Genomic DNA, 16,070 nt, shown 5'->3' with positions numbered 1-16,070 from the left:
TACGTGGGCCTCTCACCACTGTGGCCTCTCCCGTTGCGGAGCACAGGCTCCGGACGTGCAGGCTCAGCGGCCGTGGCTCACAGGCCCAGCCGCTCCGCGGCATGTGGGATCCTCCCAGACCGGGGCACGAGACTGTGTCCCCTGCATCGGCAGACGGACTCTCAACAACTGCGCCACCAGGGAAGCCCTAGTTTTAGCTCTTATATTTAGGTCCGTTATCCATTTTGAGTTCATTTTTGTACAGTGTGAGGTAGGGGTCCAACTTCATTCTTTTGCATTTGGATATCGCATTGTCCCAGTACCATTTGTTGAAAAGACTTTTTACCCATTGAACTGTCTTAGCATACTGGTCAAAAGTCAATTGATCATAAATGGAGGGTTTGTTTTCAGACTCTCAATTCAGCTTCATACCCATCGTTACGCCAGTACTACACTGTCTTGATTACTGTAGCTTTGGATTAAGTTTTGAAACCATGTGTGAGCCCTCCAACCTTGTTTTTTTCCAAGACTGTTTTAGCTATTCCCTTGAATTTCTTGAGTTTCAGATCCCTTGAAGTTATATATGAATTTTAAGATCAGCTTGCCATTTTTTTTCAAAGAATCTAGCTGAGATTTTGATAGGCACTTTGTACAATCTGTAGATCAATTGAGGCTACGTTGCTTTTTCCACTTAACAGTATATTCTGGACAGCAGACCACAAAAGTATATAAAGATACTTCTCATTCTCTCTTTCAGCTGTGTAGTGCTGCATTTTATGGGTGTCACTTGTTTACTCAACCTGTTCCCTACTGAAGGACATTCAGGTTGTTTCCAGCCTTTTGCTATTAACTGATACTGCAATAGTGAAAAAAGTTTTGCATCTGGCTTTTTGTATTTTGGCCAGAACTACTTTGAGATCGATTCCTAGAAGTGGGTTTGCTAAGATAAAGTTTGTTAAAACAAAGGATAAAGGCATATGTAATTTTAGACTCTATATTGCCAAATTATCTCCATAGAGGGTGTATCATTTTGAATCCCCACCAGGAATTTATGAGAGTACCTATTTCCCCACATTCTCTCTCTAGAATATGTTGTCAAGTTTCCGGAAGTTTTCATCTTCAGAAAAACCCAGCAGTAGAGTAAGATTTGAAACTTACAAAGTGCGTTTTCTCTGTCTCATAAGTAGCCTTATAATGTTCTAAAAGGGAAGAAACACACTTTAAATGCCCTCATCAAAACACACATAGATGACCTCATCCACCCTTGTGTATTTTGTGTGTACAGGGTATCCAGGTTCAAAACCCACGTATCTAAAATTCATTAACATGTAAAATTTAGAGTTTACACAGATCTTTTTGGCAGTGGATAGAATGGATTTGAGAGACCCACCATATAATAGTTATGATAAATGTTCATTAAAACTTCCTTTTTAGCCAGAAGAAGCTTTTATGAACATCTCACAAGACATAAAGACTCTGAGTTCATTTCTCCTTTACGTTAGTCTTTCCTGACCTCTTCTTGCCAAACATAAATTAGATGTTACCCTCTTTGCCCTTCCACAGCACACAGCCATTTCTCTGTTACAGAACACTCCAGAAACCTAGCTATAGATGGTTGCATTGTATTATATTGTATCATAACCATTAGGTTTCTTTTTGCCTGAATTCCTCATTTGACGGAACACTTTGAGGAATCTGTGCTTTGCTCATCTCCACCCACCAGCAACCCAGCATATATTATTAGCTTGATACGTAATGAACACTTGTTTATTCAGTAGCCATTTTACAACTATTTATTGTATATTTATCATAGAGGTGATGAGGCTAAAAGAGTAAACCAAGGAACATGGTTTCCTTCGTCTTAAACCTAATCATCTATACAACATAAATATTTGCGTAAACAAATATGTAGTTATAAAATGTGGTAAGGGCTGTGAAGGAAAAGTGCAGAATACTGTGCTAGAAACTAACAGAAGGACCTAATTTTGATTGCAGGGGATCATAAAAGCCTCCGAGACAGTAATACACATACTTACTTGCCTGATTCAAACCATAACCTATAGCCTCCAATAAAATGAACAAAAATCCATAATTTACACAATGAAAAAGATTGTGGATGATTTTTAAATGTCACACCTAACAGGTTGCAGATTATTTTCCTGATGTTCTGATATAATAGCTGATTTCCTCCAGCTCTGACCTTTCTCTGGGCAGAGCTTTAAATGGTATTTTGTGATCTGTCAGCTCATCTGTGCTGGCTCTGGAGATGTATTTATGAAGCTTCTCTGGGGAAAATATAACTACTATTATCTTATACAGAATCTCTTGAGATAGTTGCCTCAGAGAATAATATAGCCAGTAAACAGGCAAAGGGGAATAACAACATCTTGCCACCCATATAAAAAGAAAAGCCAAGCCCCAAGCTCAGATGATAATGAGGAACAATTAGATCAGACTCTTACCCATAGAATTTATCAGGGGTCCAGAGAAAAAAATGTTAGAAGTTAACACTTTTTGTGCTTCTGGAGAACTGCAGACTGCCAGCAGAGAGACAATCCAAGGGGATGAGTTTGGGTCACTGATGGATTACAAATTACCACTTGTGATTCAGAGAGTGGCTGGGCAGGTCGTGGCTGGGCTGAGAGCTTTCCAGGACGTGCTGAGTCATAAATTTTGATTGGTCATTTCTCCAGAGTGGATGAAGTGGAGAGAGGGCAAGTTCATCTGTCTCATGGTATCATCTACCCCTCTGCCTCTCTAGCCAGAAAAGCAATTTATTTCCTTACTGACCTAGCTGCCCCTGTCTCAGAATTCCAGGGCAGGCAGAGGACTTCCCAGTGCTGCTACCAAATACAGAGATTCTTACTTTGCCCTCCATGCCCTTCTCCTAGTCTCTCATTTGTAATGCATCCCACTTCTGATTACCTGACTAGTGTTTATAGTCCAACTAGATCAATTGCATCTTCAGAAATGTTTTGATCTTTCCTGTCTCTGCTCCCATCTCATGAGGCTTTCCATGCAACTCTAGTTCTGATATCCAGCCCTTGGAACTCTACCAGGGAAGCAGGAGTAGCCATAATGTTGTTGTTTTTTTAATATCAAACTGAAATATATTAAGTTGCAGGTGGTGATTTTGTGTCTCTAAAACATCATAACTCATCATACTAAAAGGCTCTTGAAATTTTTTTAAATTGATTTTGCAGTGGTGTATAATTTTTTAAAGTTCAGTTTCAGAGTTTTGGAAGTAATGATACATGTATAAGCAACACTAAAATAAAATATAAGTTAACACTAAGTGTTTTAAAGAATTTGGGGGTGGGATTTAGAATCTAGATGTGCCATGACTTTCTGGTTTTGTACTTTGGCAAGGAATCAAACCTCTCATCCTCAGCTTACTCATATTTATAAGGGGACAAATACTATTCCTATTTTATAGGAACTAGTATTTGAAGATGTATGAAATTATGCATGTAATATTTTAGCATAACACCTCAAAAATATTAACTGTCTTAGACTTCACGAATGTATGATTTCCTTAAGTTTCCCCCAGGAGTCTACTTCTTGAGTCTATTTCCTCAAATATATTTTTCAATTCATCAAATTCTATCATAGTGAAGATACCTCTCCCAGCTAAACTCCAATCCTGATTAAACACACCTATATGCTTTAAAACAGCAACAGAAAACAAACTAATATCCATTACGTGCACTCTGAGGAGAAAAAACACAAACAGTGCTGACTGGATTCACTTACATTTTTAACCACAAGTCTCAAATAGATATTAAGAAAGTCCTAATTCTCTATTAATTTTATACTTTCAGTCACTTAGCTTTTCTCCTCAAAATTTCCTATACTGGGCCCACTCCTCATTCTCAATTGGTAACTCATGTGTCACAGAGGCAATGGCATGAGAACTATTTCATCTGCCCAGCAATAAATCCACCACTTTAGGAATATATACAGTTACGTACTCTGCCTTCTGTCCTAGTACAGTGAAAGAAGTGCCCTGGCTTCTCCCTAAGGCCAGCACACTTAGCTGTGCCCTGAATCACATCCATCTCTCCACATTCAGCAGCTTGCTCTGGCTATCTTCCCTTTTCTATCCTACATTACCAGGTCCTTCTTCTTGATGGGCTTATACTCTGCATTCAAACGTGTTTATGCACATTTGAAAAAAAATATACATAGTATACATAATGAAATAAATGTTGATAAATAAAAATAATATATAAAAATACTTAAAAATATGTGTTATAGTGTCTAGTGATATATACAAAAGGATAATAGAACATGATCAACTAGGGGTTATTTTAGGATCAAGGTTGTTTTAAGATTTGCAGATCAATTAATTTACTTCACCACATAATAGAAATGATCTTGATAAAACAAAAACACATTTGACAAAATTTAATACCCATTCATGATCAAAACTTCTAGCAAACTAGGACTGGTAGCAAACTTTCTTATTGTGATAATGGATATCTACGAAGAGCTTACAGCAAACATATGAAATCTTGAAATCCCTAAAACCTTCCCCGTGAAATCAGGACAAACACATAAGGATGTCCGATATATTCGACATTGTTCTCAATGCAAATACAATGGGCACGAAAGTAAAAGGTAAGAAGATTGGAAAGGGAGAGTTAATACTGTCACTGTTAGTTAATGACATGATTGTAAATATTGAAGATCCAAAAGAATCTACAGGCCTACTGGTAGAAAGAATAAGAGAATTTAACAAGGTCATTGGACATAAAATCAATATTGGAAATCAACTGTATTTTGGTAAACAAGCAACAAACTACTAGAAAATTAAATTTTGATAAACAATTACTATTTATAATAATTTTAAAACACTAAATACCTAGAAATAAATCTAAAGACAAATATGCTAGAACTCTACACTAAAAACTGGAAACTAAAGACAGAAATTAAGGGATACCTTAATTATGTGTGTGTGTGTGTGTGTGTGTGTATTTGATAAATTCAAAGGTTTAATAGTTTTCAAATATTTTAATTCTCCCTGGACTAGTCTATAAATTCAATGTAACCCAATATAAATAACAGCAGCTTTAAAATACAAATTGACAAGCTGATTATGAAATTTATATGGAATTGAAAAGGTCCAACGATAATGAAGATAATCAAGAAGGAGCATTGGGCTTCCCTGGTGGCGCAGTGGTTGAGAGTCCGCTTGCCGATGCAGAGGACACGGGTTCGTGCCCCGGTCCGGGAAGATCCCACATGCCGCGGAGCGGCTGGGCCCGTGAGCCATGGCCCCTGGGGCTGCGCGTCGGAGCCTGTGCTCCGCAACGGGAGAGGCCACAACAGTGAGAGGCCCGCATACCGCAAAAAAAAAAAAAAAAAAAAAAAAAGAAGGAGCATTATGTTACTGAATTCTTTTACCAGTCTGAAGCTGTAGTACTTAGGGTAGTGTGATAAATGTGTCAAGGTACACAAGTAGATCAATAGAACAAAGTCTGGAAACCCACACGTATATGATGACTAATAACAAATGTGTTACTGTGATGCAGGAAGGAAAGCATAAAAGCTCCAATAAATGGTGTTGGGTTAATTAGATAGCCATATGGGGAAAGAAAGTGAATCTTGGTGCTGGAATATAGATCTAAATGTAAAAGCTAAAACAACAAAGCTTCTAGGAAACAGGATAGATATTTTCACATTGGTATGGGCAAAGATTACCTAAACATGACACAGAAAGCACTACCCATAAAGGAAAAGGTTGATAAATTATACCACATTTAAATTCAAGCTTTAATGATTATTTTAAAAAACATCATTATAGAGTGAAAAGGTAAGTCACAGATTGGGCAAATAATTTACATCCTCAAAAAGACTTGTTTACAGAATATATAAAGAACTTCTATGGATCAATGAGAAAAAGAGGCGAACCATAAAAAAATGGACCAAAAACTCAAGCACTTCTCAAGAGCGGATTCCCAATGGCCAATAAGCATATAAAAATGTTCCCAAACTCTAAGTCACCAGGGAAACTCAATCTGAAACCAAATGAGATACAATTACACATTTACTGGAACACCTATATGTAAAGAAACTGACAATACCAAGTGTTGGTGAGGTTTTAGAGTAACTTGAATTCTCACATCTTGCTGATGTGAATATAAATTGGTACAACTTCTTTGGAAAACTGTTTGCCAGATAAACCTACATAAATCTTAGGATCCAGTGATTTAATTCCTAGGTTTATTGCCCCCAAATGTGTGTACTTTTGTTTACCAAAAGATACAACGAAGAATGTTAACAGCAGGACTATTTGTAAAAGTTTCAAACTGGAAACAACCCAAACATACATCAATAATAAGATGTATATACACACACTACTGTATATAAAATAGATAACCAACAAGGACCTACTGTAGAGCACAGGGAACTATTACTCAATATTTTGTAATAACCTATAAGGGAAAAGAATCTGAATAAAGGATATATATATATATATAACACAACACCTTACATCACCTATACTTCAATTAAAAATTATGTTGCAGGGCTTCCCTGGTGGCGCAGTGGTTGAGAGTCCGCCTGCCGATGCAGGGGACACAGGTTCGTGCCCCAGTCCGGGAAGATCCCACATGCTGCAGAGCGGCTGGGCCCGTGAGCCATGGCCGCTGAGCCTGCACGTTCAGAGCCTGTGCTCCGCAACGGGAGAGGCCACAACCGTGAGAGGCCCACGTACCGCAAAAAAAAACAAACAAACATTGTGTTGCATGATAAAAAAACAGTAAGATGTATAAATAAGTCATGGGATATTCATACAGTGGACTATGATAGAGAAATGACAATACACTTGCTGCTTGTGACAACATGGATTAATCTCAAAACACAACAAAACCACTTTGCACTCCACCCTCGAAAAAGAAAATTACTCAGTCCCATGCTCTGATCAAGCCACTCCCTTCCACCTTTTGTCCAGCCATTTGGAGTTGGCTCATATCAAGGTCACCACATCTACCCCTTCCCAAGTCAGTGGGCATTTGTCTCCGTATTCTTGACTTCTCTGCAGTACTTGAAATGGTTTACATGCCTTCTTTTCTGAAACACTTTCCTTTCTCGATTCTAGGATTCTCTCCTGATTTACCCCTAGCTTGTTGGCTAGGTTCCTGGGACTACCTTCTTTGTCTAGTTCCCTGAGTCTTCCTCCTCTGTCAGAACTACTGTATTAAATGCTCTAGGTCTTGAGTCCTCAGCCCTTTTCTTTTATGTAATCTCTCTCCAAAGGTGCTTCCTTCAAGTCTCTGATTTAAATAGCACCTATAAGCCAATGATTCCCATGTTCGTGTTTTGTGGGACTTCTCCTTTGACTCTGGATTTCTCTTCTGAGCACCAGACTCAATGCCTATTCAACAGCTTTATATGGATGACTAAGATGCAGCTCAAAGTTAAGAGAGTTCTTGTTAATTAAAGAGAGTTCTTGATTTTGACAATGAATCTGTTCCTCTTCAGTGAATGACACAATTATTCACCAAGTTCCTCCCGCCAACAATCTAGGAGTCATTATTTGTTTCACTCTTTCTTCTAGCCAAGGGGTAGACATGTTTCTGAGCAAGGCCAGTTGGATTCCCTCCCAGGACTTTGAACGTTGAGTCCGTGATGCAAGGTTAGAAAATTGGCTGCAGCTGATTCATCCCAGCTGAGATAGCCTGCATGCAGGCAGACCAGAGAAGCTGGAAAAGGTAAGGAAGTAAGTCCTCCCCCCTAGAGCCTTCAGAAGGAACACAGCCCTGTGATAGCTTGGTTTCAGCTCAGGAAGACTGATTTTGCACTTCTGTTCCTTACTTCCTGCTACCCAGAGTCCCAGAACTTCCTTTGTCCCTCACCCTCCTGAGACCTGCTTCTTCAAGCTTCACTTCTGATACTATGTAAGCTACCACATATTCTTCCAATGAATTCCTAAGGAATCCTTTGTAATATTGAGGAATAAATGAATAAGTCTGCATTATAAAGATCCAGTTTCATGGCCATTAGCCCAACAGTCAGTCAGTCAACAACTATATGGAACAAGTACTATGTATTGGCCACACGATAACACTGTTCTCTGCCAAGTTCTTCCTGAGGGGCTGCTTCCTTCTTCCCCAACTATCCAAGTTCATCAGGGACACCTGCTTCCTATGACAACACTGGATAATTCAGGATAATCTCCCCTTCTCAAGATCCTTAATTTAATCACATCTCTTCCTAAGTTAACAAAGCTGACACCGGTTAAAGTAGTAAGGAGAGAGTTTAGTCCGTAATATCCTACTGCAATAGAAAGAGTCCACATGTATATGTATAACTGATTCACTTTGTTATAAAGCAGAAACTAACACACCATTGTAAAGCAATTATACTCTAATAAAGATGTAAGAAGAAAAAAAAGAAAGAGTCCAGTTGTGAACTGAACTCAACTTTGATTTGTTGAATAGGGAATAGAGAGGGTGGTGAGCGGGGGCTCAGAAGAGTCAGGAAAGTGAAAACTTACAAAAGCTGGGAAGGTGGGGTTGGTCCATGTGAATCCCACCTGGTTTGTTAACTGACGCCGTGTATGGAAATTGGGCTCCTCCCCTTCCACAGTGGCTGGGAGACGGGGGCCCCAGTAAATTTTTCCCTAGCCTTGAGTTTTCTCAGGCAAGCACTATACGTGGGCTAGGGCCATCCTAGGATGTGGCCTTGAGCGGTTAAAAAGGATGTTAGTGTTTTGTTCAAGTCTTTATTGGGTAGGGTTGAGGCCTAGCTGAGAAGAGGGCCCAGTGGAGAGTGGCTAGAGCTTGGGCAAGAATCATCATCACCAGGTGGGCCCAATGCAATCACAGGAGTCCTTAAAAGATGGAAGAGGAAGGCAGAAGGTCAGAGAGAGGTTTGAAGATGGAAGGAGGAGCCGTGAACCAAGGCATGCAGGCAGCCCGGAGAAGCTGGAAAAGGTAAAGAAAGAAGTCCTCCCCGCTAGAGCCTTCAGAAGGAACACAGCCCTGTGATAGCTTGGTTTTAGCTCAGGAAGACTGATTTTGCACTTCTGACCTCCAGAATTGTAATATAATACATGTGTTTTTTTTATTCCATATTCTTTTAATGAGGGAAAATTATAGTGAAATGCACAGATATTCAGTATAAAATGTAATGAATTTTTACAAATATATACTCTCCTATGAGCAACGCCACAATAAAGATAATGGAATCTTTCAATTACTTCCTAAGTTTTCCACATGCAACATTCTAGTTAATCTCTACATTCCATAGGTAATCATTGTTCTGATTAGTTTTGTCTGTTTGTGAAGTTTCAGCGCAAATAACCGTACAGGGCAAAGGAAAATAATGTTTTCATTATATTACGAAAATAGCTTTAACCTCAGCTGCTTCAATTCCTGTTGTTTTAAACCACTAAGTTTGTGGTAATTTGTTGTTGTTTTGTGTGTGTGGTAATTTGTTAAAGCAGCAACAGGAAACTATTACAACAGTTATTCTGAGTGACGATATATGGGTATTTATTATTTTCATTACAACACTCTGTATTTCCTTATTTTATATCAAGACATTTATTTTGATTCAAAGAAACTGTTTGAGTTAAAATTTTAGAACAAAAGACTTTTAATGCCCAAGCCAGCTCAAGTTCAGGTGCATCTGTCCACCTAAGAATCTTTAGAATCATCTCTGGCTATGGGGGCAGGGGGGTCATGTCATTTCTGGGAGGGGCCTCAGAGTTGTTTGTTTAAAGCCATCATTTATTAAATATCTACTGTGTTTGAGATGCTTTATATACATGTTCTTATTCGTATCAGTACCTTCTGCTATGGACATTGCTGTTATTCCCAATTATAGATGAGGAAACCAAGAAAAACACATAATGTAACTTGCTTCATTTACACAGTTAGCAAGCGGCGAAACAGGGATTCAAACTCGGGTCCCTCTGACCTCAGGGCCTACAAAGAATCTGGAATGGGCATGATTATATGGGGCTGTTTGTGAGTGTGCAAGAGGTGGCAGAGGTATGATGGGCAAAGAGCAAAAAACCAGGAGCCAGAAGACTAGTCCCACTGCTAATTCACTTCGTTTATTCATTCATTCATTCAACGTATATTTATTGAGCCCTTTCTGTGAGCTGGGCACTATTGTAGGAGCTGGAGAGTGAGGCAGTAAACAAAAGATACTAACATATCTGCGTCATGGAGTTTGTATTCTGCTGGGGTGTGGAGAAAGATCAACAAAATAAATTGCATTTCTGTACGTATTTTGTAAGAGAGTCTCACAAGACATCTGTGGGGGAGGGTAGAGGATAGCAGGAAGAGCAGGGTCTTTGAAATCAGGATTCCTGGGTTTGGGTCCTGGCTGTGTGACTCTGGGGAAATGGTGTAACTTCTCTGAGCCTCAGTTTCTTCAGGTGTAAAATGGGAAGAATAATCCCCATCCACGTAGGTTGTTGGGATGAATACATGAGAACATATATGTAAAACCCAAAGTAATAGAAGTTATTATGGTTGATGCTGGGACTCTGAAGGCTACCCTGCGTTCTCAAAGGTCTCTGATTCCGTGAAGAGGTGCTGGCACTCTGAGTCACAGATGACAGAGGTTGCTTCCAGGGAACTCATTTATGTGACTGTGTTGAGCTATCTCACGGGGCTCCCTTTTCGCACTCTCAGTACCAATGGTTCTTTTCATTTAACGCCGACAACCGCATCTCCTCATTTCCTGAAACCACACGAGGACCCTTGGGGTTCACGGGACGGGAGGAACGGGAGACACGGGTGAGGAGAGCTCGGAGCCCTGAGTGGCTGTGCGCAGCTGCAGGCTTAATCTCAGTGAACAAAAGCCACCTGGGGATCGGCTGTGCTGGGCAGGACTCGGGCGATTGTTTTGCTGGCTGTGGGTTGCCAGGGCTTTGTTTAGAGGCCCTCAGGGAGGGGCTCGCAGGAAGACTGTATTTGCTTTTCTTGGACGTCAGCCCTGTCAGGCAGCCTTCACTTTATAACATGGCCTTTATCTGATAACTGTGTTGAGTCGGGCGGGTCTGGAGAGGTCTGGAGAGGCTGAATTTTAATTCAGAAGGTTCTTCCACCCTTAACACTGGTGCTCCCAGACTAGTGACCTTCCTTCCCTGAAAAACCCTCAAAACATACCTCCCACACCCCTCTTTCTACTTAGTTCCTTCATGCACTTCTCATAGTTGATATATTCACGCGGTATTTGTGCTCAGTACTGCGTTCCCACGATACGGGCTTCTGTTACAATTAGGGTTCCCAGGCTGAGCAAATAAAAATGCAACATGCCCACAAATTAGAAATTCACATAATGAGTAATTTTTACTTAAAATATGTCCTGTGTGATACTTGGGACATATACTAAAAGTTATTGGTTATTTATCTGAAATTCAAATCTAATTATGCATCCTGTATTTTATCTGGCAAGGCTGATTATAAATCGTGATGCTCCGGAAATATATACATGAATGAAGGAATGAATGGGACTCATGCATAATCAGATGCAGACATTTTACTGGAAAGTACACACTGTTAGGAGTGGTTTCAAGGTGATAGGATTATCGGAGAATTTTCAGTTCTCTATGTGATTTTCTGTTTTTCAACTTGCAATGAGCAGAAAAATTTCCAAAGATCATATGTGTCTGTGTTTATACCGATATAGTCATAAACCAACTTCTTAACATTAGTGTAAAACCTGCTTGAAAGAGAAACAATTTGTGTTTTCCTTCATCCTGAAAACCAGAATTTTCTGAACACATCCCCAGAGGACATTTTGAGCATCCCTGAGAAGATTATTATTAAAAGCAGTACTGGCAGGCCTACACCACATATCAGCAAAATAGAGTACATGAATGGGTACAGAAGAGTTCTAAAAAATGTTGCTATTATTTTGTTAATCATACAATGCTTCTTAAGAAAATCAGCTCCTGAAGTTTTGGGGATATAAAGCGCAGTCTAGTTAAACCCAGGATAGAAAAATCTTGATTCAATTGTACATAATACACAGGGAATCTTTTCTTTCATTTGCAGAATGCAGGTGGAAGACAAAACAAACATAAGCTCTTACAGGGAATGAGTTGAAGCCTCTTTCCCCCTTCCTTCACCACACACAGCTTGCCAGGATGCCTTGGGACCAAGCACCCTTCAGACTTGTCTTTTGGAGTTCCACACTGGCCACCAGTGATGGGCACTTGAGAATGCTATGCCTTAATGGAGCAAGGAAATTAAGAGCTACCATTTGTAAGATGCTTACTATGTGCTGGGGCACCGGGCAGAGCACTTGATCATACTTCACTCATAGAAACAACCCAAATTACACACATTAAGCGTATCTTATAACAATGGGACTTAAAAACAATAAAGTAAATTACTCACAGCCACACCTCCTGAAGCAGTGCAAGGTGCTTAATAGCTGTGGAAGGATCACTTATATTTACTATGCTGTACTGAGTAAGGCAGAAAGCATTTATTAGAAGGAAAAAAGATGCTGAAGTCTGAAGACTTTTTTTTTTTTTTTGCGGTACGCGGGCCTCTCACTGTGGTGGCCTCTCCCGTTGTGGAGCACAGGCTCCGGACGCGCAGGCTCAGCGGCCATGGCTCACGGGCCCAGCCGCTCCACGGCATGTGGGATCTTCCCGGATCGGGGCACAAACCCGTGTCCCCTGCATTGGCAGGCGGACTCTCAACCACTGCGCCACCAGGGAAGCCCTGGTCTGAAGACTTTTATCTCAAGGTTTGAAAGACAAAGGGGTTTCTGCTCTACCTTTGGGAATGCCCCTTGTCAGTTTCCAGTTCTGAATGTGGTATTAGAATCATGGGGGTGGAGCTGTCTCTTCTCTCTCTTCTATCAGTGTTAATGGTGCCCAGGATTCTACTGTAAGATTCAGTGTCAGAAGTGAGAATAAGGGTAGAATAGGATATATGTCCTGTTATTGCCAAGTCAGGATGCACAGGCAAGAGAATGATGTCTGGAGTGAAACCAAGAGAGCGAGTAGCAAAATCTATTCTCTTTGGCCAGCTTAAAGTCTCACAACACTCATGTTATTTAAAAAAAAAAAAAAAAAAAAAGGGAATAGAATGAAATCAATGTGGCCTACTCAGGGATGACAGACAAGCATGAGAGGGCAAAATGCTAAATGTGCCCTTACAAAGGGCTCCTGGTCTTAAAAGAAGAAAATTAGTTGGTTGAACTTTTGAAGGAGGACAGTGTGAGTTTGAACAAAGGGAGGGTCATCGTTGTGAAGAGAGGGAAAAAAAGGCAATTTGATGATTGCAAAGGACGGGGAAGAAAGAGCTGCATCCATTTGACTCTTTACATGGCAGCATTGTGAATAGGCCATTGCCAAATACTGATTAAATACACCAAGGCTGGGCCAAAATGAGCTTCCCCATGTCTGAAGAGTGCATAAACTCTAACAGACCTATTTCCAAGTCACACAGAACCATCTTCTTTTCAACTGTGGCACAGAGTCTTCAAGCAAATTGTGTATTAAGTGAACTGTATTAATTAAAGATGGAGGGAGACAGGTTTTATGCACTGATTGCTCTAGAGAATCTCCCTAAACACACAGTGACATTTCGATGATTTTTCCATTAGTATTCTCTGAATAGAGATCTTTTTTTTTTTTTTCCCCTTTGCCAGTAAGTAAGAACTGCTTGGTATACATATTTAAATAACAGTCATAGTGAATTAGCTTTAAGAACTGGCTCTTAACATAATGGATGCATTAAAATGTAGAGCAAAATGAGCCAGCCACATAAAGTCTCTGCTGTCTTCTAAGGCTTGGATTATGATAATGGCTTTGAGAGCTACTGACATAAATCAGCTCCGGTTGTGTTAAAGTCTATTTGGTGAGAAAGGCAGCACCCGTCCTTTTCCAACTCACAGGTATATATGTGGCTGCTTAAGAAGTATGCTGCAAGGAAAAAAGGTTGATTGCCAATCACTTTAAGAAGAAAGTGTTTTGTACAAGTCCTAACAGTCAACCTCATCTCTGCCAGTGATGCCATACTTTGCACTCCAAGTCCCTGCCCCACGAGTAAGGGGGAAGAAGACCTAATGAGTGAGAAGACATCTGAACTTATTCCTTGCCAGCCTATTGAATGACAATGCTTTAAAAAAAATACTGACCTCAAGGACAAGGGGAAAGATGGCAACTGAACTGAGCAGTATTTACTGGTGATAATATAACATTTTTGTTTCTTTATATAAAGTCAAAGAAGCCAAGGCGAACAAAAGTCCTGAGGAAGATCCCAATGAGGGTTTTGCCAAGGCACACGTAGAAATCAGGATGTGTTTATGTAAGAGGATTTGGGGGTGAAGGTAGGAGTGTCCCATTCAGAGGTCCAAGAAAACGACTTACCACAAATTAACCAGGAAAGGATGCTCCAGCCCCTGCATGATCTGGAGCTCCTTGAAGACATTCCTCACTTCATTGCGCTCCACACACTTTTGTTTATTCATATACTTCATCGCATACATCTTCTTGGTGTCATTCTTCTGTACGATGCAGACCTAATGGTGCCAACCAGAGTGAGACAGTGATTAGGGAGATGATGGATCATGGGAATGAGACAGAACAAGACCGTTTATCTCAGCATGGAGGCCCCATCACTTGCAAATTCTCTGATGTTAAAGTTGCCACGCAGCTCTGATTTCAGAGTAGAAAATTTCACTTTCTTCCCCTGTACCAATTCAAGTTCTAAATCTCTGCCTTCTCAAACAAGTTTGCCTGTTTTTGCTTGTGGGGATTTTTAAGACAGCATTTTGGGGAAAATAGCTGCCTCCATGTCAGGAATCTTCCAATAACTAACAGCATCCTTATTCTGTTTTTTAGTGACCAAAATAGGCATGACTAAACTGTCAAGATGAACAATATTGTGCAGGAATTTCTGTTGACAGCCATAGGTGATACAACCAAAAAGGACTTGAAGCATGGGGAAAAACACTAAGCATGATGTGCATATTTTTGAAACTCTTTTAGAGGTTCACATAATGCCTGATAAAGTCGACAGCAGATGATTCTAAAATGCGAGTTCACTATGAAATATGAGATATTCTGTTAAAGTATGTTTCCACAAGACACAATAGTAATCAGGGTATGAATCTAGAAGATTCTTAACAAAGAATTGGACTGAATGTGTATGAATTTTATGGTAGGATTTTTATGGCAGGTTTTTTAAAAATAAAACTATGGTACAATTGGGGAAAACAGAAATCAGGTGGCTTCTTTCCCACATGAAAAGATTTAACTCTTATACTGACAAGACAACTGTTACTGAATGTACTGGTACAACTTGCAAATGATTATGAAATCTTACTCTCCCCATTAGTATAGAGAAAGCCTCAAACTCTAGTGAGTAAACTGATTTGACTTTGAGATAATTCTGAGATCATACATGTTCATTATGTAGCTGCCTGTCTCATACTTTGCTCAAACTGTGGTAATAATTTTATAAAAACCCATTATGAAAACATCTCTGAATTATCATTTACTGTGGTCCCAGTAACTAATCTGAACCTTCTTGGGCTCTCTGTTCTCTGAGCTACATACCCCACTATTGGTTAATCATTTTGGTTCTCACCTTCCCAAAACTGCCTTTTCCAATGGCTCTTAAAATTTCAAAGTGGTCAAAGTTGACTGTAAAACAAACAAAAAGAACATCATGAGTGATTCAGGTGCTCTTTTAGTAGCTAATGAATAATATATAAAGATTGAACTAAACCTAAGTACTTTATTTAAAACAACATTCCTTAACATGACCATTCATTCATCCAGTAGACATTTCTTTAACACTTAATCACATTGCTTAGTACTGGGGGATATAGTAGTAATAGAGTAGAAATAAAATCTCTACTTTTATGGAGACTGTAGTCTAGTGAAGGCTCCCCAGAGAGACTCTTATGGATTAAATAGTCACAAAATGAGTGGACAATTAAAACTCTTGGTGAATGTTAAGAAAGAGAGAAGTTGTTGGGCTCTAAGTGGATATAACAGAGGGTTTCACATAGGTGGCCAGAGACCTGGTCCTCTCTGCGTACAATTCTACTAAGGGTTGGCACTTTAAAAATCTTCGCCTTGTCCATTTTCTCACTAAAAC

At 39.8% G+C, this 16,070-nt stretch overlaps 1 protein-coding gene across 1 annotated transcript in view; it reads right to left on the bottom strand.

Annotated features, from left to right (window-relative positions):
• The window catches only part of STK32A (serine/threonine kinase 32A), a 113,816-nt gene that overhangs the window by 69,773 nt on the left and 27,973 nt on the right, over positions 1-16,070 (bottom strand). Inside the window, exons 2-3 of the mRNA XM_007449588.1 lie at positions 15,555-15,610; positions 14,333-14,484 (exon numbers count right to left, since the gene is read on the bottom strand). Coding sequence (XP_007449650.1) covers positions 14,333-14,484; positions 15,555-15,610 — 208 coding nt within the window. The remainder of the gene's footprint in view (positions 1-14,332; positions 14,485-15,554; positions 15,611-16,070) is intronic.

The sequence above is a fragment of the Lipotes vexillifer genome, unplaced genomic scaffold, assembly GCF_000442215.2.
Source record: "Lipotes vexillifer unplaced genomic scaffold, Lipotes_vexillifer_v1.1 scaffold1559, whole genome shotgun sequence".
NCBI lineage: Eukaryota > Metazoa > Chordata > Mammalia > Artiodactyla > Lipotidae > Lipotes > Lipotes vexillifer.
The sequence above is the reverse complement of the archived record's forward strand: the minus strand, read 5'-3'. Positions and strand labels throughout refer to the sequence as shown.